The sequence below is a fragment of the Stegostoma tigrinum genome, chromosome 9, assembly GCF_030684315.1.
Source record: "Stegostoma tigrinum isolate sSteTig4 chromosome 9, sSteTig4.hap1, whole genome shotgun sequence".
NCBI lineage: Eukaryota > Metazoa > Chordata > Chondrichthyes > Orectolobiformes > Stegostomatidae > Stegostoma > Stegostoma tigrinum.
The window spans coordinates 1,413,216-1,439,097 of record NC_081362.1 but is presented as its reverse complement, the minus strand read 5'-3'; the positions used below and the strand labels follow the sequence as shown (position 1 = coordinate 1,439,097).

At 43.8% G+C, this 25,882-nt stretch overlaps 1 protein-coding gene across 5 annotated transcripts in view; it reads right to left on the bottom strand.

The window, feature by feature from the left end:
• The window catches only part of ehbp1 (EH domain binding protein 1), a 344,052-nt gene that overhangs the window by 1,702 nt on the left and 316,468 nt on the right, over positions 1–25,882 (bottom strand). For all 5 annotated transcript variants that reach the window (XM_048536029.2, XM_059648293.1, XM_059648292.1 and 2 more), the window contains one exon: positions 24,970–25,043. In XM_048536029.2, coding sequence (XP_048391986.2) covers positions 24,970–25,043 — 74 coding nt within the window. The remainder of the gene's footprint in view (positions 1–24,969; positions 25,044–25,882) is intronic.

Below are 25,882 nucleotides of genomic sequence, written 5' to 3'. Positions count from 1 at the left end.
CTAATCTAATCCCAGATATCAACGCAACCTGATCCCAGATACCAACCTAATCCGATCTCAGGTATCAACCCAACCTGATCCCAGATACCAACCCAACCCGATCCTGATCCCAGATTCCAACCCGAGCCAGGATACCAACGCGATTCTGATTCCAGATACCAACCCAACCCGATCCGATCCCAGATACCAACCCAACCAGATCCTGATCCCAGATACCAACCCAACCAGATCCTGATCCCAGATACCAACCCAATCCCAATCCCAGATACCAACCCAACCCCACCCCAGATACCAAACTGATTGTGAAGTTGACCACATTAACAGGCAATATATTGGATGTTTGGATACAAAATTAAAAATACGTACAACAACCAAAAATGCAGACATTGACAATCACTCACGGGAAACCAAGAGCTAGCTCTTTGCAGATTCTGTTGGTTATTTGGCATCAAAGTTAATCAGAGTTGAATGTATGCCCCTGGCCCCTCCAGGCTGCTGGGGCAGGGAGGGTGGTTAGAGACAGTGGCCTCTTGGCTTTATTTGTGGTACCGGTCGCTGGCCAACAGTGAATTTCAGCTCTTTGCGCTTTTTTTTTCAGTTCAATGGAAGGGATGGGGGCAGGTGTGAGGGATGGGTTTGAGGAATGAGATGAAGAGGTGAGTGAGATGGGGGGAGTGAGGTGTGGAGCGATGGGGAGTGAATTGAGGGGTAGCGTGGGGTGTAGTGAGGTGAGGGGTGGGGTGTGGTGATGATGAGGGGTGGGTGAGGATGAGGGGTGGGGTGGAGTGAGGGGTGGGAGTGAGGTAAGGGGTGGGAGTGAGGTGAGGGGTGGGAGTGTTGAGAGGGGTGGGAGTGTTGAGAGGGGTGGGAGTGATGTGAGGGGTGGGAGTGATGTGAGGGGTGGGAGTGATGTGAGGGGTGGGAGTGATGTGAGGGGTGGGAGTGGGGTGGGCAGGAGTGAGGGGTAGGGTGGGAGTGAGGGGTAGGGTGGGAGTGAGGGGTTGGGAGAGGGCCAGGGTTGGAGGGAGAGGGGTGGAGAGACAGGGAGGGGTGGGGAGGGAGAACGGGATGGGGAGACAGGGAGGGGAGACGGGTGCGGAGAGGAGGAGCGGGTAGGTGGAGAGGCGTGCAGTGAATAAGTGAGACCACTCTCTCCATGACTCCCTTGTTCACTCCACACTGCCCTCCACCTCCGGCACCTTCCCCTGCAACCGCAGGAAGCGCTACACCTGCCCCCACACCTCCTCCCTCAGCCCCATCCCAGGCCCCAAGATGACCTTCCACACCAAGCAGATGTTCACCTGCACATCTGCCAATGTGGTATACTGCATCCGCTGTGGCTCCCTCTACATTGGGGAAACCAAGCGGAGGCTTGGGGACCACTTTGCAGAATACCTCCGCTTGGTTCGCAATAAACAACTGCACCTCCCAGTCGCGAACCATTTTAACTCCCCCTCCCATTCCTTAGACGACATGTCCATCATGGGCCTCCTGCAGTGCCACAATGATGCCACCTGAAGGTTGCCGGAACAGCAACTCATATTCCGCTTGGGAACCCTGCAGCCCAATGGTATCAATGTGGAGTTCACAAGCTTCAAAATCTCCCCTTCCCCCACTGCATCCCAAAACCAGCCCAGTTCTTCCCCTCCCCCAACTGCATCCCAAAACCAGTCCAGCCTGTCTCTGCTTCCCTAATCTGTTCTTCCTCTCGCCCATCCCTTCCTCCCATCCCAAGCCGCACGTCCATTTCCTACCTACCACCTCATCTCGCCTCCTTGACCTGTCCGTCCTCCCTGGACTGACCTATCCCCTCCCTACCTCCCCACCTATACTCTCCTCTCCACCTATCTTCTTTTTTCTCTCCATCTTTGGTCCGCCTCCCCCAGTTCCCTCTCCCCATCCCCCTCTCTGATGAAGGGTCTAGGCCCGAAACGTCAGCTTTTGTGCTCCTGAGATGCTGCTTGACCTGCTGTGTTCATCCAGCTCCACACTTTGTTATCTTACAGTGAATCATCTGCGCTGGGTGCAATATTGAGGCCATTCTACAGATTACAGCCCTGCTACCCACGAACATTATCCAAAACTATGAAAGCAGCTTCACAAAGCGGGGTCCAGGTCTGGAGAAACTCCAGAGACAGTCACACTTGGATTTCAGCAGCTCCCCACAAATATTTTGAAGGTCACCGTAGTTTGGGGTGACCTAAGGGCGACCATTTCGAGTTGGCTAAAAGACAACAATTATCACCATGTAAACAGTCCCTCTCCCCTGGACGGGAAGGACTCAGCTCTGATGGAGCTCCACATGGGCAAGGGGAACGTTCTCAAAGTGGATTCGAGACAAGGAGCCGCTGAAATTCAAATTAATAGAAAAAACGCTGCAGATTCTGTTTTCACAGAATTCCAAATCATCTTGCTGCGATTTAACAAACTGCTCTTTCTCCCAACATCGCGAGGATTCCAGTTTCCAAATGCAGAGTAAGAAAGAATTGAAAGGAAGAAGCGAGTGCGGGAGGGAGGGGAAGGAGTGAGAGGGAAAGGGAGAGGAGGGGAGAGGTGGGAGGGAAGGAGGACAGCAGGTGGGGAGAAGAGGTAGGAAGATGGGGAGGGAGGGTGGAGGAAGAGGAGAGAGAGGTGAAAGGTGGGTGAGGAAGAAGTGAGGGAGGTAATGGAGGGGAGGGGAGGCAGAGAAGAGTGGGGTGGAGAGAGAGGGCGAGAAGAAGAGAAAGGAGGGGCAGAGTGGAGGGGGTAGAGTGTAAGGAGAGGGGAGAGGAGGGGAGAGAGGGAGTAGAGTGAAGGGGTAGGCTGTAAAAGAGGGAGAGAGGCAGAGAGAGAGTGTGTTTGGAACCATCACTCAGCAGTAGGGACCGCCCAGCTCATTAGGAAAATAAACAGTGGGGCGGCTGGACCGTCAGGGAAACTGGACACCAGCTTCACATGGAAAGCCACAAAAGTAACTAAACAAACCCCCTCTCGACTTCCCAAACAGAGTATGCAATCTATTCGCATTTAGTCCGCAGCACTGCCCTAGGCTCTGAGTTAGACTCACACGGCTGCTGCATTCAGATAAATCCAACAATCCCCATCACCGTTACCATGTGAATCCTCAGAGGCAACACAAGAATGCGTCATTACAAACAACAGCAAGCTCCCCGAGCACAGGCAGAATACATTGGAGACAACAAACCGGCTCAGCAGCTCTCTGCATGCTGGGCTGTCCTGCGGGACTAATGCTTTTGACCGGATTTACAAGTTCAGATTTAGATACATCTGCCCACAAAGGTGTCAGTCCCACCGAGCCTGCAACCAGGCAGCATTCTGACCAGAGCGACTCACTTAAAAATACTCAACACTTGAACGTGGGTAAATCAGAGATTGCACGATGTACAGATAATCTACAACCCAGATGAAGTAAGGAGAGACAGATTCAAATCCCAGCTGGGGGAAATAAACAAACATTCTGAAGAAGGGTCTAGGCCTGAAACGTCAGCTTTTGTGCTCCTAAGATGCTGCTTGGCCTGCTGTGTTCATCCAGCTTCACACTTTGTTATCTTGGATTCTCCAGCATCTGCAGTTCCCATTATTTCTGTTAATAAATATATCTGCAATGTTTGTGTGGCACAGCAGTAGTGTCCCTGCCTCTCGACTAGGATGCCCAGGATCGAATCACAGGTTCCACAGGTCTGTATGTTTTAACAGGTCGATTTGATTTTTTAAAAATTATCAGGATATCGGTAAGGGTGATGGCATATCTGGTGGATTGTTCAAAAATCCATCTCATTCAGTGATGCCCTTACAGAAGGAAACCTGTCACTCTTACCTGGTCTGGCCCATGTGATACATTGTCTCTCTGGGATCCGACTCAAACACCACTCAGTTCAAGCAGAGATCGGCAATAAATGTTGGCGTTATCACCTGATATTTACATCCAGCGAAACAGTCAAATAACATTCGGTACACATCAGGTCTTACTCTGGTGTTGGACTGTCGTTGTCTTCCAATCAAAGGTTGGGCAGATGTAGCCTGTATCCACTCAGAGTTTACAAGAGAAAGGGGTGACTTGAATGAAACAGACAAGATCCTGAGGGGCATGCGAAGATTATGTTTCCTCTTGGGTCACTGTTTTAAAACCAGGATTTGTACATTTAAAACTGAGTTGAAGTGAATTGTTTTTCTCTGAAAAGGGCCTTGAATCCTTGGAACACTTTTCCTGAAGAAGGTGGAAACAGTGAAGTCCTTGAATATTTTCAGGCAGTGGTAAACAGATTCTTGTTAAGCAACAGATGAAAGTATACCAGGATTAGGCAGAAATGTTGATTTGAGGTGACAATTAGACAGAACACATTCTGAGGTTGAATGGCCTACTCTTGCTATCTCTAATGAAAAATGCTGGGAGAGTTCCTCCAGAAACTACAGAGTCTGGAGATGTAGAAATCAGGAGGCAGGAATAACAAGGTATAAGTTAAAGAGGTTAGTGTTGCCAACTTCAATCAAATCTGTTCTTAGTGGTTACATCGTGTAACTATCCATCCAGCTCTACAATTTGTTATTTCGCATTTTCCAGTATCTGCAGTTCCTATTATCTCCGATTCTATTTTCCTGGGTTGGGATACACTGTGGAAGGCTCGCTTTCAGCTGATGCCTGCTCCAGAGGCAGAATTTGCCACTAACAAAGAGGAGAATTCTGGCAGTGGATCAGGGAAACTTACTGTAGCACCTGAAGCTAAGCAGTTAAACAGGGCAGAATGGAACATCAGCCCTCACTGAGACGTAATGTGGTTTGTGTTAAACAGGCAAAATGGAACAGAAAGGAAGTACGTGCCTTTCACAACATTTGGATGACCTGAGCTCTTTACAGCTTTTTATGATAATTCATTACAATACAGCCACTTTCAGCACAGCAAGCGCCCACAAACAAGATGATAGCGAGTGCAGGAAGTAACAAGGTTAAGTTTCAGTTATACAAGGAACTGGTGAGGCTGCATCTGAAATACAATGTGAAGTTTTGGTCACTATTTAAGGAAGGAGGTAAATGCATTGGAAGCAACTCAGAGAAGGCTTGCTGGACTAATGATTGGAATGAGAGGGCTGTCTAATGATGAAAGATGGGACAGGCTAAGCTTGTATCTACTGGAGTTTGGAACAGTTTGAGGCAACTTGATTGAAACATACAAAATTTGAGGAGCCTTGACAGGGTGGGTGTGGAAAAGATGTTTCCTCTTATAGGAGAATCTAGAACTAGGAGTCACAGTTCAACAATCAGGATTGCCCATTTAAAACAGAGGTGAGGCAAACATGTTTCTCTCAGAGGGTTGAGTGTCTTTACAACATTCTTTCTAAAAATGTGCTGGAAGCAGAGTCACACAGCACAGCAAGAGGCCCTTTGGTCCATCTCGTTCATGCTGACCAGGCATCCCAATCTGACCCAGTCCCATATGTCAGCATTTGGCCCATAGCTTTCCACACCCCTTCTATTCATATACCTAGTCAGATACTCTTTAAATGTTATAATTGTACCCATCTCTACCACTTCCTCTGGCAGCTCATTTGATACACAGACTATCCTCTGCATGAAAATGTTCCCCCCTCAGGTCCCTTTTCAAATCTTTCCTCGTCCACCTTTAACCTAAGGCGTCTAGTTTTGGATCCTAGGGAGAAAAAATCACCGTGGCTATTCACCCTCTCTAATTTAATAAATCCTTCTTATAACAGGGCGACCAAAACTATACACTGTTCCACTTTGGCCAGATCTGGCCTTATTGTATTAAAATTGGCCTTTTCCCCAAATCTGACCCTTTATTTATGGTCCATCTCTGATCTTTTCCATAACTATATGTCTTACTGAATTATGGTCACTATCATCAAAATGGTCCCACCACTTCTTTGGCTTTGTTCCCTAAAACTAGGTTGGGCACCATTCCTTCCTTTGCAAAACATTCTGTACACTGGCTTTAAATCTCTCCTGGATACGTTTTAAGAGTCTCACGCCTCAAAGCCTCTCACATTTTGTCCATCCCAGGTTATACTGTGGATGCTTAAATCCTCTCCTACTATTGTCTGATTATTTTTACACTTCTCTGAGATTTGCTCACGTATATCCTCCGTTGTCTGTTTGATAGTTTGGGGCTCTAAGGTACAATCCGAACAATGTGATTGTCCCCTTTTTGTTTGAGGTTTCACCCAAATGGCTCATTTAAGGGTAACACAGTGTGGAGCTGGATGAACACAGCAGGCCAAGCAGCATCTCAGGAGCACAAAAGCTGACATTTCGGGCCTAGACCATTCATCAGAAAATGGGAACAGGGAGAGGGTTCTGAAATAAATAGGGAGAGAGGGGGAGGCAGATGGAAGATGGATAGAGGAGAAAATAGGTGGAGAGGAGACAGACAAGTTAAAGGGGAGGGGATGGAGCCAGTAGAGGTGAGTGTAGGTGGGGAGGTAGAGAGGGGATAGGTCAGTTTGGGGAGGACGGAAGGGTCAAGGGGGTTAGATGAGGTTAGAAGGTAGGAAATGGGGGTGCAGCTTGAGGTGGGAGGGGGGGATAGGTGAGAGGAAGAACAGGTTAGGGAGGTGGGGACGAGCTGGGCTGGTTTTGGGACGTAGTGGGGGGAGGGGAGATTTTGAAGCTTGTGAAATCTACATTGATACCATTGGGCTGCAGGGTTCCCAAGCGGAATATGAGTTGCTGTTCCCGCAACCTTCGGGTGGCATCATTGTGGCACTGCAGGAGGCCCATGATGGGCATGTCATCTGAGAAATGGGAGGGGGAGTTGAAACGGTTAGCGACTGGGATGTGCAGTTGTTTATTGTGAACTGACCAGAGGTGTTCTGCAAAGTGGTCCCCAAGCCTCCCCTTGGTTTCCCCAATGTAGAGGAAGCCACAATGGGTACAGCGGATGCAGTGTACCACATTGGCAGATGTGCAGGTGAACATCTGCTTGATATGGAAGGTCATCTTGGGGCCTGGGATGGGGGTGAGGGAGGAGGTGTGGGGGCAGGTGTAGCACTTCCTGCGGTTGCAGGGGAAGGTGCCGGGTGTGGTGGGGTTGGAGGGCAGTGTGGAGCGGACAAGGGAGTCACGGAGAGAGTGGTCTCTCCGGAAAGCAGACAGGGGTGGGGATGGAAAAATGTCTTTGGTGGTGGGGTCGGATTGCAGATGGTGGAAGTGTCAGAGGATGATGCGTTGTATCCGGAGGTTGGTGGGGTGGTATGAGAGGATGAGGGGGATTCTCTTTCGCCGGTTATTGCGGGGACGGGGTGGTGAGGTATGAGTTGCGGGAAATGCAGGAGACATGGTCAAGGGCATTCTTGACCACTGCGCGAGGTGATGGTGGGGGGGGGGGTTGCAGTCCTTGAAGAACGAGGACATCTGAGATGTACGGGAGCGGAATGCCTCACCCTAGGAGCAGATGCGGCAGAGTTGAAGGAATTGGGAATAGAGGATAGAATTTTTGCAGGAGGGTGGGTGGGAGGAGGTGTATTCCAAGTAGCTGTGGGAGTCGGTGGGCTTGAAATGGATATCGGTTTCTAGGTGGTTGCCTGAGATGGAGACAGAGGTCCAGGAAGGTGACGGATGTGTTGGAGATGGTCCTGGTGAACTTGAGGTTGGTGGGGAAGGTGTTGTGAAGTGGATGAACTGTTCGAGCTCCTCGTGGGAGCACAAGACGGTGCCGACACAGTCATCAATGTAACAGAGGAAGAGGTGGGGTTTAGGGCCAGTGTAAGCGTGGAAGAGGGGCTGTTCCACGTAACCTACAAAGAGGCAGGCATAGCTTGGGCCGATGTGGATACCCATGGCCACCACCTCTGTCTGTAGGAAGTGTACCCATTGTGGCTTCCTCTACATTGGGGAAACCAAGTGGAGGCTTGGGGACCGCTTTGCAGAACACCTACGCTCGGTTTGCAATAAACAACGGCACCTCCCAGTCGTGAACCATTTTAACTCCCCCCTCCCATTCCTCAGACGATATGTCCATCATGGGCCTCCTGCAGTGCCACAATGATGCCACCCGAAGGTTGCAAGAACAGCAACTCATATTCCGCTTGGGAACCCTGCAGCCCAATGGTATCAATGTGGATTTCACAAGCTTCAAAATCTCCCCTCCCCCCAGTGCATCCCAAAACCAGCGCAGCTCATCCCCGCCTCCCTAACCTGTTCTTCCTCTCACCTGTCCCCCCTCCCACCTCAAACCGCACCTCCATTTCTACCTTCTAACCTTATCCTGCCCCCTTGACCTGTCCGTCCTCCCCAGACTGACCTATCCCCTCCCTATCTCTCCACCTACACTCACCTCCATTGGCTCCATCCCCACCCCTTTAACTTGTCTGTCTCTTCTCCACCTACCTTCTTCTCTATCCATCTTCCATCCGCCTCCCCCTCTCTCCCTATTTATTCCAGAACCCTCTCCCCATTCCCTTCTCTGATGAAGGGTCTCGGCCCGAAACATCAGCTTTTGTGCTCCTGAGATGCTGCTTGACGTGCTGTGTTCATCCAGCTCCATACATTGTTATCTCGGATTCTCCAGCATCTGCAGTTTCTACTATCTCTGGCACATTTAAGGAACCTTCTAAAATGATGCCCCTCCAACTTCATTAATTGATTCATTGCCTTGAATGTGACACTACCTTCTCTTTTGCCCACAGCAACACTTCCCTTGTTTCCCTGGAATACTGAACTACCAGTTCTGCCCTCATTCAAACGTGTCTCTGAAGGCAAAAATATCACACCCCCACATGTTAATCAACACCTTGATTCATCTGCCTTCCTCGTAAGACCCCTTGCATTAAAATAAATACAATCCAACCTCATCACGCTGTTTTGTATCTAAACCATATAAAAGCTCTGCCATCCAGACTGACTTGACTTTTCTTCTTTACTTGTCTGTGTACCACCACCATATTGTACCTCGTCCCCATATCCCACACCATCCCTCTGCCAAATTAGTTTAAACACCAACCAACAGCACTAAGAAACACCACAGACCTCACATGAACCTTAACCTTCGCTCACCTTTTCCCCACAATATCACTGGCATAGCAGAAATAGCACTCGGTATTGGTATGTCAATTAACAGAACTACTGAGACTAACCTGCAGGATATTTAGTGGTAATGGAACATATACTGATGTATTTACATTTAGTAAAGTATGTTTTATTAAAATTAACTTTAAGCACATTAGAGAAGTGGATAGGTTGAGAGATTATCACGTCTCACAGAGTATTGAATATAAAGACCTGATGACAATTAATTACTCTCATCATATGTTGCAGGAAACAAATTAGTCATAAGAACATAAGAACTAGAACCAGACGAGGCAATTCTGCCCCTCGAGCCTGCTCTGCCTTATAGTACAATCATTACTGATCTCATCCCAGCCTCAGCTCCATTTTCTGCCTGCCTCCGATAACATTTCAACCCATTACTGATTAAAAATCCAAATAAAAAGTAAAATGTGAGAAAAGTATGAAGTAGAAAGCAAGAAGTACTTCTCTCCTGACAGTTTACTTCTTTATTAATTAGTCTCCTACTTCTGTCTATAAAGCAACCGTCCAAACTGGCCTTCTGTGCGGCAGTCCAGGTCTAGTAAACAGGGTGTTTCAAATACCATTAGCCTTTCATGTTGCTTTCCTTCCCAGTTTCTTGACATTCCTCACTATGAGGCTCTGTGCATTGCACTGCATTACTTTCAAGTTTGTCTTCAGCAAGCCACTAAACTGAGCTAAATTTCAGCTTTTTGAATATTTCTAATTTAATTTGGACAAATTGCAGAACTTGAATATTTGCTTTTTACAGGCATCAATATATTCTGCATTTCTGACAGAATCAATAAGTAAATTTTGCTGTGAATAAGTCAACAATGTTGAAGCAACTTGCCTTGCTTCATTGAACATATTTCATGAACCAACTTTTATATATGACTATTAATTTAGAAATTAAGATCTTTGTGTAAACTTAGTTGAAATATTTTGATGTGATTATCTCAGTGCATTCAAATCGTAGGGCTATAATATATTGAAAGCAGGCACACTTTCCATTTACTCCACCCAATCTCATCAACGTAACACAAAAGTACAAAAGGACAAATGAAAAGTACAGCACAGGAACAGACCCTTCAGCCCTCCAAGCCTGTGATGATGATCATGCTCTAACTAAACTGAAAAACAAGCCTTATGCCCTTATTCGGTTGGTATCCCTTTATTCCCTCCCCATTTATGTAACCATCTCGATGCCTCTTAAATGTCACCAATGTACCTGCTTTCCTCTGGCAGTGCATTCCAGGCTCCTACTACCTGCTGTGAAAAACTTCCCTCACACATCTCCTTTAAACTTTTCTCCTTCTCACCTTGAACGTGTGACCCCTTGTAATTGAAAGGTCATCCCTGGGAAAAACCTCTGACTATCTACCCTATCTATGCCTCCCATAATTTTGCAGATCTCTACCAGGTCACCTTTCAGCCACCTTCATTCCAGTGAAAACAATCCTAGTCTTTTTAACTTCCCTCACAGCCCATGGCCCTCAAGGTTGTGCAATATCCTGGTGAACCTTCTCTTCACTTTCTCCAAAGCTTCCACGTCCTTCTGGTAATGTGATGACCAAAACTGCACACAACACTCCAAATGCGGCCTAACAAGGGTTTTATACAGCTGCAACATACCAACTCTCCTACTCTATGACCCGGCCGATGAGGCAAACATGCCACATGCCTTCTTAAATCACCTTGGTCACTTGTGTTGCACATTTCCTAAAACTCCTGATTACATAACACATACAGTGTAGCCTGCTGGAGATTCTCAGTATTAGGTCAACAAGATAGTATTGTTTCACCGATGTGGGTGCTGAGTTTGATTCAGGTTGAAAACGATTTAATGCTGGTTGAGTTCTGGAGCTTACCTTGAAAACTGGGAAGGATTTCAATCTGTCCCCAGCACCGAGAGAGTTACCTGCTGCTACCACTGCCTACGTCAGTTTCAGCAGCTGTCATCTGGCTGGGAGACATGACATAACAGGTCTCCAGTTGGCATCATGCAACTTAAATTTGGAATTTCCCCCAAGTGCACAAGGAATAGAAGAATAATAATTAGAGAGGCTTGTCGTCAAGTAAATAGTTAATATCACTCCTAGCTTGCAACAATACTCTCAATTTCTACTCAGTGCTTTGCCTGAATGCCAATAATGTTTTCTTTAACTATATTTCCTTTTTCCTCTATTGAAATAACTTTTTTTTGGGCACCATTCCACAAACTGGTTTTGAATACCATCGTACCCATGCCTCTAACCTGTAACCCTTGCTAATCAGGAAGACAATCAAGTGAGAAAACAGTGAAAAACGGAACAAAGTCATCTCATCTCCATCCCAAACTCACTATCCTTAACCTCCACCACCAACCCAAACATCACCCTATGCCTCTGCAAGCTGACTGCTCGTCACCTTGTCTGTGCCCGGTGCACAGAGACACTAGTGCGGGAGTGCCACTTGGCAAGCTGACTTACCCTCTGACTTTCTGCCAATATCTTCATCACTGCCAGCAGGAAATTGGCAGTGGGCCTTGTGACAGCAGTGGCAATCTCTTCTCGTCAATACGGAGAGGAAGAGAGCCTAGTAGTGGCCAAAATAGCCACAGTTCAGTACAGCACTCAGTCAGAAGGTTGTGGATTCAATTCCCACTCCAGAAACTTGACTACATCATTCAAACTGATGCTTCAGTGCAGTACAGAGGGAGAGGTGGTCTGTCAGAGGTACGCTGTTTCATGAGACATTGAACCAAGCCCCCGTCAGTTCTTTCATGCAGATGTAAAATATCCAACGACACAATTTTTAAGAGTAATGGAAGCCACTCTGGTGCCTTAACCAATATTTGTTAAATGCATTATATATAAATTAGAAGCAGTGCAGTCCCTCAAGTTTGCTCCACCATTCAATAAGCTGATGGCTGATCTGACTACAACCTCAAATCCACATTCCTGCCTCCCATCAATATCCTTTCACTGACTTAATAAACAAGAATCTGTCTTATAAACTTTCAGGGGTGTGTTGCCGAACAGCAGGATCTAGGGATGCTGGTGCATAGTTCTTTGAAAATGGAGTTGCAGGTAGACAGTGGGGATGAAGGTTGTGTTTGGCACACTTCCTTCATTGCCCAGAGCATTGAGTATAGGAGACAGTAAGGACTGCAGATACTGGAAGCCAGAGTCAATAGATATGAAGCTGGACAAGCACAGCAGGTCAGACAGCATCTGGGGAGCAGGAAAGTCAACATTTCGGGCCAAAACCCTTTGTCAGAACTGGGGAGGGGGAGCAGAACCTAGAAATAAATAGAGGGAGTGGGATGGGGCTGGGGGAGGGGTAGGTGGGATGGAGGTAGGTGGATTCAGGTAAGGGGTTATTGTGGTTGGTCAGTGGGAAGGGTGGAGCAGATAGGCAAATAGGAAGATGGACAGGTTGGGTCAGGTCAGGGACGTGAGGAAGAAGGGGACTAGTTGGGCGTGTGCGATTTCCTAGCCCTCAATACCTCATCTTCACCATGGATGTACAATCCCTTCACACATGTATCCCACACACAGAGTGTCTAAAGGTCCTCCGCTTCTTTGTCTCCTACCGGTCCCCTCCACTGACACTCATTCGATTGGCAGAACTGGTCCTCACCCTTAAATTTTTCCTTTCATTCCTCCCACTTCCTACAAAACAAAGGGGTGGCTATGGGTACCTGTTCGGGCCTGAACTATGCCTCCCACTTCCACTACTACACCAGCACCATCCCTCACCTCTTCCTCTGCTACGTTGATGATAATATTGGTGCTGCCTTGTGTTCCCACAAGGATCTTGAGCAGTTCATCAACTTCGCCAACACCTTCCACCCTGCTCTCCAATTCACCTGGACCATTTCTCACACCTCCCTCCCCTTCCTGGATCCCTCTGTCTCCATTCCCAGTAACCGGCTCATAACTGACATCCATTTCAACCCAATGACTCCCACAATTACCTGGACTACACCTCCTCTCATATACCCTCCTGTAAAAATGCTATTCCATTCTCACGATTCCTCCATTGCATGCGCTCCCACGGCGAGGCATTCTACTCTAGGACATCCCAGATATCTTCCTACTTCACAGACCAGAATCGCCTCTCCTCCATAATCAACTCCACAATGCCCTCAACTGCATCCCCTTCATTTACCACAATTCTGTCTCCAACGCCAATAAGGATAGAGACCCCTTAACCCTCACATTCCACCCCGCCAACCTCGGAATACAACGCATCATCCTCTGACAATTCTGCCACCTATAATTGGACCCCATCACCAGAAAGATATTTCCTCCCCAGCCCTATCTGTTTTCTGCAGGGACTGTTCACTCCGCAACTGCCTCATCAACTCCATGCTCCCCCCCAATCCCTCCACCACACCGCAGGAGGTGCTAAAACTGCCCACACACACCTCCCCCTCACCTTTGCCCAAGGCCCGAAACAAAGACAGATAAGGGAGAACCAGTGGATGTAGTGTACCTGGACTTTCAGAAAGCCTTTGATAAAGTCCCACATAGGAGATTGGTGAGCACAATTAGGGCACATGGTATTGGGGGCAAAATACTGAGTTGGATTGAAAATTGGCTGGCTGACAGGAAGCAAAGAGTAGTGATAAACGGGTCCCTTTCAGAATGGCAGGCAGTGACCAGTGGGGTACCACAAGGTTCGATGCTGGGACCGCAGCTGTTTACAATGTACATTAATGATACAGATGTTGGCATTAGAAGTAATATTAGCAAATTTGCGATGACACAAAGCTGGGTGGCAGTGTGAAATGTGAGGAGCATGTTATGACAATAAAGGATGACTTGGACAGGCTAGGTGAGTGGACGGATGCATGGCAGATGCAGTTTAATGGGGATAAATGTGTGGTTATCCACTTTGGTGGCAAGAACAGGAAGGCAGATTACTATCTAAATGGAATCAAGTTAGATAAAGGGGAAGTATATCACGATCTAGGTGTTCTTGTACATCAGTCAATGAAAGCAAGCATGCAGGTACAACAGGCAGTGAAGAAAGCTAACAGCATGCTAGCCTCCATAACAAGAGGAATTGAGTATAGGAGCAAAGACGTCCTTCTACAACTGTACAGGGCCCTGGTGAGACCGCACCTGGAATATTGTGTGCGGTTTTGGTCTCCAAATTTGAGGAAGGACATTCTTGCTATTGAGGGATTGCAGCATAGGTTCATGAGGTCAATTCCCAGAATGGCAGGTCTACCATATGTTGAAAGATTGGAGCGACTGGGCTTGTATACACTTGAGTTTAGAAGGATGAGAGGGCATCTGATTGAGACGTATAAGATTATTAAGGGATTGGACACTCTGGAGGCAGGAAGAATGTTTCCGCTGATGGGTGAGTCTAGGACCAGAGGACACAGTTTAAAAATAAGGAGTAGGCCATTTAGAACAGAGTTGAGGAAAAACTTCTTCACCCAGAGTGTGGTGGTGCTGGCTTGAAAGGGCCAAACGTAGACTGGAGGAACAGCAACTGATATTTCACCTTGGGAGTTCTTAGCCCATTGGCCTCAATATTGACCTCACCTGCTTCAAAATCCCTCCATCCCCAGCCTTATCCGATGTCCAGCCCTCCCTCTCCTCCTCACCTCCCTGACCTGACCTAACCTGTCCATCTTCCTACTCCTCTATCTGCTCCTTCCCACTGACCAACCACAATAACCTCCTACCTGCATCCACCTACCCTACCCCCAGCCCCAGCCCACTCCCTCTATTAATTTCTGGGTTCCCTTCCCCCTTCCCTGTTCTGAAAAAGAGTTTCAGCCCGAAATGTTGACTTTCCTGCTCCTCAGATGCTGTCTGACTTGTTATGCTTTTCCAGCTTCACATTTGTTGGCAGTGAGTATAGGAGTTGGGACATCATTTTGTGGTTGTACAGGACATTGGTGAGACCACTTTTGGAATACTGCATACAATTCTGGTCACCTGTTCATAGGAAGGGTATTGTTAACACTTGAGAGGGTGCAGAAAAGTTTTACAGGGTTGTTGCTGGGACTGCAGTGTTTGAATTAAGAGGAGACTGGGACTTTTTTTTCACGAGAGCATTGGAGAACTAACAAGGAAACAGAGTACACATTGAATTGCAGAGTTCTAGGAATCACAGTGAATCAGAGGGACCTCGATGTGCGTGTCCACAGATCCTTGAAAGCAACATGACAAGTAGATAAGTTGGTTAAAAAAGGAAAATGGGATACATGCCTTTTTGATACATAACATCCAGAATGTCGATGGCTTGCTGAAACTAAGCAAAAGATCAACTACTACAACACATTGCAGTGATTTTCTGCAATAGTTAATCCATCATTATGACTGCTGCACTAATCAGTTGCAGCATTGTGACATTTTTTCTGTCGTAGCATCCATATATATTGTATAACACACAGAGTATAATATACAGTTATCATTTTCAGTTTGAGTGACCCCTCATGAAAAGGAGCAAAGGCTATCTAGCTCATTCTTCTTGTAAAATGCAGGTATATGGAGATATAGGAATGAATATTCTTCTAAGGCTGTCCTTAAGTCTCATTTATGGAAACGGAGTCTTACAGAACAGAAATGGCACCTTCGTTCCATCGTGTCTGAGCCAGTCATCAAGCTCCTAGTTACTGTAATCACATTTTCTAGTACTTAGCCTGTAGCCTTGTATCCTATGGCATTTGAAGTGTCCATTGAAATAATTCTTAAATATTGTGAGGGTTTCTGTCTCTCCTAACCTTTAAGGCAGTGAGTTCTAGATATCCACCACCTTCTGGACTAAAACATTTTTCTCAAATCCCCTCTAAAAATGAAAATGCTACAGGAATGAAAACCTATGTTGTCTTTCTCTATCATACAATTTTGGAACTGAAATGATTATTTCTTCTTCCTTCTGATTTTTAGTCTTCCCATGTATCCTGAATACAGTGATTTAAGCAGGGGGTCAGGCCCATAAGCTCTACTTTTCTGATACTTGAGACAAATCATTGCTTATATGCTAGTTTTGACAGTAAACATGAAGGAGTTATTTTGTAAATGGGTGGGGAGAAGCTCACAGTCAGAATAACCCAGTTCTCAACTGTTTTGCACACTTCCAAAAATAAAACAGCAACAGAAATTCGAGGGGACTGCTGCCTGGTTAACCAATGAATGTTGAGCTCAATTATATCAACCTCACTGTTACCCAGATTGAGGTCAGCAAACACAGCCCAGATCAGAATCAAACTGGCGATCCTTCTGACCCATGTGATGCACTGTCAAAACACACACTTCATTTGCACAGAATGGAAGAACATGTGCGATAGGAGCAGGGGTGGTACATGTGGCTGTTTGAGATTGCACCGATATTCAGATGATTATAGCTGATGCTCTCTCCTATTTCCCCATTGCTTTACTGTCCAAACATGTATTGACCTCTACCTTGTATTTTTTTAATTGTTCCATAGGATGTGGACTCCAAATGCAAGGCCTGCATTTACTGCCCTTAAGAAGGTGGTACTGAGTTGCCTTCTTGACCTGCTGCAGTCTGTCTAGTATAGGTACAGGGCTGAATGTACTTAATGCATGAATATCCACAGTCTTCTCGGTACAAAATCCCAAATGTTTATAACCCTTTGAGTGAGGAAATGTGTTCTTATCTCAGTGCTAAACAATTGACTCCTTATCTAAGAAAATGAGCCTTAGCTCTCGACACATCAGCTGTGGCAATGGAGGAGCATCTCAGCATTTACCCTGTTAAACTCTCTCAGAATTTGGATAATTTCACTAATCAATGCTTATTCTGCTGCTAAATTCTCAAGAAAGTGGTGTTATTTCATACTCTCTCCTCACGTGCCATCCTCTTTACCCAGGAAGCAATCTGGTGAATTTTCACAACACTCACTCTAAGATAAGCAGATTCTTCCTTGGTTTTCTTTCCTTCATTGGGCGGGATATTGAGTACAAGAGTTGGCAGGTCATGTTGCAGTTGTATAGGACTTTGGTTTGGCCACATTTGGAGTACTGTGTACAGTTCTGGTCGCCACATTACCAAAAGGATGTGGATGCTTTAGAGAGGGTGCAGAGGAGGTTCACCAGGATGTTGCCTGGTATGGAGGGTGCTAGCTACGAAGAGAGGTTGAATAGATTAGGATTATTTTCATTAGAAAGACGGAGATTGAGGGGGGACCTGATTGAGGTCTACAAAATCATGAGGGGTATAGACGAGGTGGATAGCAAAAAGCTTTTTCCCCAGAGTGGGGTCTCAATTACTAGGGGTCATGAGTTCAAAGTGAGAGGAGGAAAGTTTAAGGGAGATATGCGTGGAAAGTTCTTTACACAGAGGGTGGTGGGTGCCTGGAACGCGTTGCCAGCGGAGGTGGTAGACGCAGACACATTGCGTCTTTTAAGATATATTTGGACAGGTACATGGATGGGCAGGGAGCAAATGGACACAGACCGTTAGAGAATAGATGACAGGTTAGACAGAGGATCTTGATCGGCGCAGGCTTGGAGGGCCAAAGGGCCTGTTTCTGTGCTGTAGGTTTCTTTGTTAGGGAGATTGATAGTTTATACTCCAGATATCATCTCTCTAAAGCCTTTTATATTTCAACAGGACCTTCTTGCTCTTTATTGTAAGGGGTTAGAGTAATGTACTATTAGCCTTTGCTTGCATTACCTGCATGCTCACTGTGTTTCATGTAGTGCTCCCAAATCCCTCAGTGCACCACCTCCTCTTTCATGTTTTTTTAAAAAAAATCTGTTCTACTGATCAATGTCAATATCTTAATTCCTCCCCACACTGTACTCCACGTGCCACACTCTTGCCCATTTGCTTAACCTGCTTAATTTATTTTTCAACCTCCCTGTATCCTCCTCATAGTCTTTTCGCTTTTATTCATTCATAGAATGTGTATATCACTGCGAATGACAGCATTTATTCCCCACTCTGAGCTGTCCTTGATAAGGTAAAGGTGTACCATCTTCTTGAACTGTTGCAGTCAATGCAAGTGTGTCACAAAGCTTATTTTTCCACCTAGACTTTGGACACTAATGAACTTGAATACACTAAATTCACACTCACAAACCCTAAACTGTTCCATTTATTCTTAGATAATAAAATGTGAGGCTGGATGAACACAGCAGGCCAAGCAGCATCTCAGGAGCACAAAAGCTGACGTTTCGGGCCTAGACCCTTCATCAGAGAGGGGGATGGGGGGAGGGAACTGGAATAAATAGGGAGAGAGGGGGAGGCGGACCGAAGATGGAGAGTAAAGAAGATAGGTGGAGAGGGTGTAGGTGGGGAGGTAGGGAGGGGATAGGTCAGTCCAGGGAAGACGGACAGGTCAAGGAGGTGGGATGAGGTTAGTAGGTAGCTGGGGGTGCGGCTTGGGGTGGGAGGAAGGGACGGGTGAGAGGAAGAACCGGTTAGGGAGGCAGAGACAGGTTGGACCATTTATTCTTAACTGTTTTTTGTCCCTTCTTCCCAAATGTATGCTAATCACAGAATGACAAAATTCTAATCAACAAGGGAAGCTGCTATTTGGCCCAAAATTTGCAATGACTTTCCTAATGAGCATCTTACTTCCAGGACACTCTCCTGTTTTCTGCTGTAACCTTATACATTCTTCCTGTTCAAATAATTGTCTAATTCCCTTCTAAATATCTCGAAGGACCTGCCTCCACCACACTCACAGGCTGTGCATTCCAGATCCTCACCACTCTCAAATGCAATGCTGATGTCAAGCTAAAGGGCCAATATTTTTGTTTACTCAGTCCCTCCTTTCTTGAAAGTGTGATTACATTTTTGACCTTGTATTCATGAGTTCAGGAGGAAAGGATACATGGGAGGCTGCTCTTTATTCTCTACCACATGTTTATTTACAAAGGAACACATTAATATGGACACCTCCAACCCTAACCAGAGTTCCATCCTATTTCTAGATACATTTCAAAAGCAACCTGCTCAGACGTACTTCAGTGGCAGGAAGGATTTGAACCTAGAGCTCCTGGCCCAGAGGAAGGGACATTACAACTGAGCCACAAAAACCTTGCCAGTTCCTATATATTGGAGCACAAGTGAGTTGCCAATTAATGCCCAACACACAAAATCAATTAACACCCAACTCACATACAAACTAATAACACAGATCAGGGGGAGGGGTGCAGCCCTTGTAGCACAATGTCCCCACCCCTGAGCTAAGGGTCCCGGGGTAAAGTCGCACTTGCTCCAGAGGTGTGTAATAACATCCCTGTACAAGCTGATTAATAATATCTATGCAAACTAACAATAGGGATCAAGGGAAGGTCTCCAGTGTCCCATCTCTGAGCCAGAAGACCCAGGCTCAAGTCCAACCTGCTACAGGGGTTTGCTATAACTTGTACAAACAGGTTGATCGCTAAAACCAAAAAGGAACCATTCTAGAATCTAGAGAAGTTTGGAAAATCATAACCAATGCATCCACTATCTCTGCTGTGACCTCTTTTAAAATTCTAGGATGTCAGCCACTAAGTCTAGGGAAATTAACAGCTTAAAGACCCATTGATTTCTCCTGTACTTTCTTGACAAAACTCTAAGTTCAGGTGGATGGGGGTGACTTAGCCAAACTTGATTATTTAAGTCAGTGCAAATTAAGTTGTGCTTGAAGAGAACAGAAGAAAAAATAGTATTAAACCTATTCATATTATAATAGCACCTCAGAAAAAGTTAGGAGAAAAAAAATCCTTCACAATGGGGGAAAGGAATGAGCTAACTAATTTACAGGCAAACATGTAAATTGTCACCCACTGGGAATGGTTAATGCCTCTCCACTTGCTACATCTGCGCTACGCTACAATCATAGAATCCCCAAAGAAACAGGGAGTATGTGCAAACTCCACACAGACAGTTGCCCGAGGGTAGTATCAAACCCGGGTCCCTGGCGCTGTGAGATTGCTAACCACTGAGCTACCGTGCTGCCCATAACTAGGTTTCCCATAATCAAAGGTCTGTGATTACCATGCTCCAATGTACTTGTCATCATCAACATCTGCATGGGGAGTTTCGTGTTGATCATGCAGACAACGTGCTCAGCCATCGTGGCTGATCAAGGGTGGTCAGTGCCTCAGTGCTGGGGATGTTGGCCTGGTTGAGGATGCTGGTGTAGATGTATTGTGTCTTTGCAGCAGATTCGCAGGATCTTGTACAGGCGGCATTTGGTGGTACTGCTCCAGTGCCTTGAGGTGTTACTTGTACAACTATACTAACAAGCGTGACACTGAAGAGTTTTTGTTTAACCAGCCTGATCCACTTGTATGCCAACTTCTCTCTAAGTCTACCCAGTACTCAATCACAGCTTTTGATTCCGAAATCTTCTATTATTTGATCAAGTTCAAGGACATTTTCAAGTTGGGACATAACTTTTGACTACCTTAATAGTTAAATGAAAAATAAAACAGTCCTGATTCACATAGGGAATGGGCAAAACACTTAGCAATGTTCTATAATACACCTTGAATAATACTATAATAAAAATTCCAATTTTCAATGTGAACACATTGAAGATGCAACACAATTTTTATAAGAAATTCATGTCATGATCTTATTACTTTACAGTGGCCTTTCCTTTGAAAGCCTGTTACAATCATAGACAATTGAATAAATTTACCTGCTAGAAATTGGATATCTAATACTGGGGACAGCTTTAGGCTTGATTGCAATGATCCCTTATTACAGGAGAACCAGCCAACATTCACTATTTAAACTCTGAGATGGGAGACTCAGGCTAGTTACCAAAGTTGCCACCAGAGACATGCCAATAGGCAAGTCAATGCCTTCAGTGCTCAAGGGGAGAATGGTTAAGAGACAAAATACCAAAAGAACATGAAGAATGTATAACTGCAACTGAATGTTCAGCATAAAATTCAGCTGTTGTTGTGTGACAGGAATGAACACACATGCAAAAAAAAAACCCAGCTGATCCATCATGCCTGGCCCACACACTGACGGCTAGGCCATCGTGACTAAACGCAGCCTATATCTCGATCATGCACCCCTCACCACCCACTCCTGCAGACAGTAACTGTATCTTATTGAAGTTGCCTTTAATCTGGAAAGAGTAATATGCATTAATAACCTTATATTTTGCTACTTGGGCAATTGGATATTAACAGCTTGTGTAATCCATGTAATTTTGTTGTTCTATAATGTGAATTGAAGGCTCACCATTTATATACTAGGGAAAAATTAATATTTACCAAAAATTACTTCCCTGGTGGCATACTTCCCAGGAATTTACAAACATTAACTAAAATTTAAAAAGAGAAAGCTTAACTTAAAATAAGCAGATACAAACTCGATACAATTCCTATATATAATTCCCTCAAAGTAAAAGGGAAATTAATTTACACAATGTATTTATCCAATATGATAATTTTTCATTGTTTAATTAAAGCCAGCACCATTATTAAACATTGTTAGTAATATCACAGAATAAAAGTTGATGGTTGGTTTTACTACTTTATAATAACTAAAAGTATAAACATCTGGATGTTACACTTTAGAAATTGTTGTTTCAATGAATTAGGCTGTAAATTTCTGAAAATTAACATTTTGTTGTGAATGATGCACTGGGGATTGCAATCTGGTCTTATCTTCAGTCCCAGTCAACTAGCGTTCCAGAAAGTGTGTGCAGCGTCATCAGAGCGTCCATTTGATAGGATTCTACTGCTGGACCTAATCAATCTCTGGAATACTGTGGCTGCACCATGCAACAAAGCTAAAATAGATTTACAAATGGGGTTTTAGGGGGATAAGCTCCTTCACAGGATTACATATTGATTTTAAATATAAAAAAGCTTATCATATAAACCGTAACTACAAAAATAGTGAACCTATGCATAAATCCTTTTAGAAGAGCTTGCACTTCAAACTACAAACTGAGAGTGAATAAAGCAGTGCAAAATCCAGAGTAAGATCCATTTCGTGGGTTAACAATAAAAAACAGAATGTTTTAGAGGCTATCCTTAGGCCATGTATAAACAAAACGTGAGCAGGTACTCAAGACCAATGATGGGTATTTATTGATGTCTAAAACTGCAAAAACATATATTTGATACTGCTCTGACATAATTTCGACAAAGCCAGTTTTCCAATATCCTCCATATATCATGCTCATTTTTTTTGTGTTAAAATGTTATCACTAGAATGCCTTAGATCAGAATACTGTATTTAATTTTTATTTCAATCACAACATATAACATTCTGATCTGATACTAAACACACAATTAAATGAAAGCTGCCAGCAAATACTAATTGGCATTAAAAGAAAAGGTATAAGCTTTCATATAGGGACTTTACACAAATACAGTGCTTTCTAATGTGGATTCCCTTAATTTACATGGAGCATTTTAATTAGAAATCCACTGACTTTATGCGACTTCACTGACCACATCATGGTCACTGCTGCCTCTAAAACAAAGTAGGGAGAAACCAAGATTTAAGATTGAAAGATATTTGTAATAACCTGGCTCTAAGTAGGTGGAGCAGGACAGATCTGAACTGTCTTATAAACAACTATTTTGTGTCATATACAAAGGAAAGGAAAATGTGTCTTGGATGAGTATATTTTTTAAACGAACTTATGAATTTAACCAGATTATAAAATGAGAAATACAGGAAGTAAAGCTTAGATGAGTAAATCTCTTAGAAACAGGTTCAATCTTTCATATATTTTGTGAAATCTAGCTAGCTCCAGTTAAACAATTTTTATAATTACAAAAAGGCACGAACTTGAATGCCAACAACATATCGCACTTTCTTTCAGAACTAATGTGATACAAATGGAAATTTCAGTCTAAAGCCTTCACGGTAGGATGAGACCATATTCCAAATTAAATGCATCCCATGCGGTAATGCCAATTGCAATTGAATCCAATGCAACAAAAGTGTTTGCGTATCACATTTAACCTTATTCTATCTATACCTTCCAATGTTTGATAGCCCTATTGATCTCATCACAGCACACAAACTGAATGGCAATGTATATTTCGGCATAAGCTGTCCAAATTTCCAACACTCCATCTTGATCGTTATAGCACATGTAGAATACTGACCTTTCAGAGATTACTAAGCACCAACATTTACTGGGAAATGGGCAAGTAGAAACTGTTCACACATAACCATCATAATGGTAAGTGATTTCACAAAAAAATGCTCACATCCTACTGACATCAGTAGGTCAAAAAGAGTTTGATAAAACTACCTTCCCATGCTATCAATAAGTCCTGCACAGTTTACTGAACCGTCTACACTACTCTGTCATCAACAGACTAAAAATCAGCATACCTGTCTGGAAAACACTGATATGAATGGGACCACTGACTGCAAAACTCTTTTTCACTGTCATGTCATCAGCGGTTACAGCACAATCGGCAGAACTGGAGAACCCCTGGGACTGCAACTGGGAAAACTGATAATTTCATTTTTGTTACCATGAACGCTATTCATATCTTTCTGTGTAAACATTATCCAAGATGATACATTCATGATTCTCAAAGCAGCAGAACACCAAAGATTTATTTTGATATTCAGCAACGAAAAGAACAATTTACTTCTATTTTTTGAACAATTTATTTAACAAGGAGTTTGATTCTTTTGGATAAAATAAGTCTAGCAAAATCAGTAATTAGGAATAATAATTTCCTAAATAAATGCTATAGAATATAAGTGTCATTTTGATTATGCAGCTTATGCAGGACGATTTGAATCGTTATCCCTTAGGAGGTAATAAATTGTGTGCCAATGCATGCACCATCAGTTTTTCTAGGCTAAATCCAGTCAGAGATTTGGATCATGTTGTTTATAGCTCCCTGATGTTAATCTCCAAATTTCAGTCCAGAAATACAAGAAATGATGTGGGAGTTTTTACTCTTATCTACGATTACAGAGAATAACTCCTGGTTGTTTATTCCGGATGCTTTGAGCTGAATCCGCTGTAAATTCACAACAAACGCAAATTTGTAACAACATTAGAGCTTTACTTGTACATTTTTGTTCTCCTACAAATGACATCACAGGGGAAAAGATGCATTGGACAAATCGAAAGTAATTAATTCTTACTTTGTTATCGTTGTATATTTTTATACCATTTCTCCAATGCGGTTCTTTGAACAGATTAACAACTGGGACAACCAGTGATTTGTGCTTGCAATAAACACTTCAACAAGTTGGATAATGACCAATTGATTATACATGTGATTCATTCGGAGGGCAGGGGAGAGACTAACTTGCACCAGTTTCTGATCATGCTATTCTGAGAAAATGCACATTCTGCGATATATGTCTCGCTACACCCCAAAACACATGAAAAATAGTTTCTTTTCGTTGTCGTCATGAATTTACTCTTGGTTAAAGCACATTAGCTAGCAAAATGGACAATGAAATACTGAAATGAACCAATTCCAGCCTAAATATATGCCAGTGGCAGAACCTGGAAAATAAATTAGAATTGATTTATAACGGCTCAGACGTCTTATCAGGTGAAGAACGACATAATTGTACTCAGTCTAAGCCTAACAAGGTCAATACAGAAAGGTAAAATTAATTGGCATTGATTGCAATTGTTTTACTTCGCAGGCAAAGTCGCAGTCAATACCAGGTGGCATTTTAACTTGGAAGCAAGAACTTGCAAGATTTCTTTCAGCCCTGGCATAACTACAAGTCCAGGAGGAAAAGTAATAGTGTCCATGTGAATGTCTAGAACATGACAATTATTCAGAGAGCTTGGTATTATGATTTTTAACAACATTTGTTTGAGAGTTTTAATTTTTAAATAAAGTGCACACACATTCTTTTCAAGTCAGATACTGCGTTTGCCACGAAGAGCATTTAGATTAGAAAAATTTAGGAGCTGTTGGATTTTCCAAACTTCTGAAATTATTGAGGATTTGAAAACAAACATTTAAATAATTTTGAAAATCTGATAAATAACCACTCACCTTCTATTGCAAGCATAGCTCGTAATTCTCGATTTAGCAGCTCAAAACGTCTCTCAAGATCATGTTCTTTTTCCCTAGGCAAGTCAAAAAAGTTCATCAATACGGTAATTAACAAATCATTACTGACTAAAAGCAACCTTTAAGATTCATTGATTACTGACACTGACTATTGTCTTTTCTGAAACCTTTAATCTACTCCAAATAATTGATACACAAACCTTCAGTGACAGTATGCCAGTTTATGCATTTAAAAAATGTACTGTATTTCAAACAGTATGTCATTTGCATTGATGTAAATTCAATTCAACTAAGAGAAAGAACGGAATGAAATTTTACTAGGTAGACTTTGGATTTTTCTTACCTCTAGGTGGGATCTGATCACTTGTTAGTTGTGAAATATGTTGGTTAAAAAAAACATACATTTAGATTCACAGGTTGAAACTAGGAGAAAAAAGTTAATTTGGTAGGAAGGATTAGGCAGTGCCAAGTCAGTGTTTTAAAAACCTGAAACTTCAGGAGACATGAATAACTGGGATAGTATTGGGAAAAATTAGATCAAGTGGGAGGAAATGCATGAGTCTTGATCAGGAAAGGTTACAGGGTTGACGGCTTTCAGGTTTGAAATAATGGAAGAGGAAAGTTGAAAGGCACGCTTTATTGTTATATTTACTACTTGTATTATGCAAATATAGTTGAATCTTCAGGGATTAGGAAGATTTGGGAGGGATACAGTAAAAGAATGGACGATGAATAAAAGAGGTGACAAATATAAAAGAGGAACAAGAGTAAGTGTGTCTGGGAATCGTGAGTGAATGGAACAAAGGATGGAGGACAGCTTTGCAGTTAACGCCGTTTCAGGCGAAACCTGGTCATTATGAATGCAGCGTTGGTAGAAGCTTATATGTTAGTATCT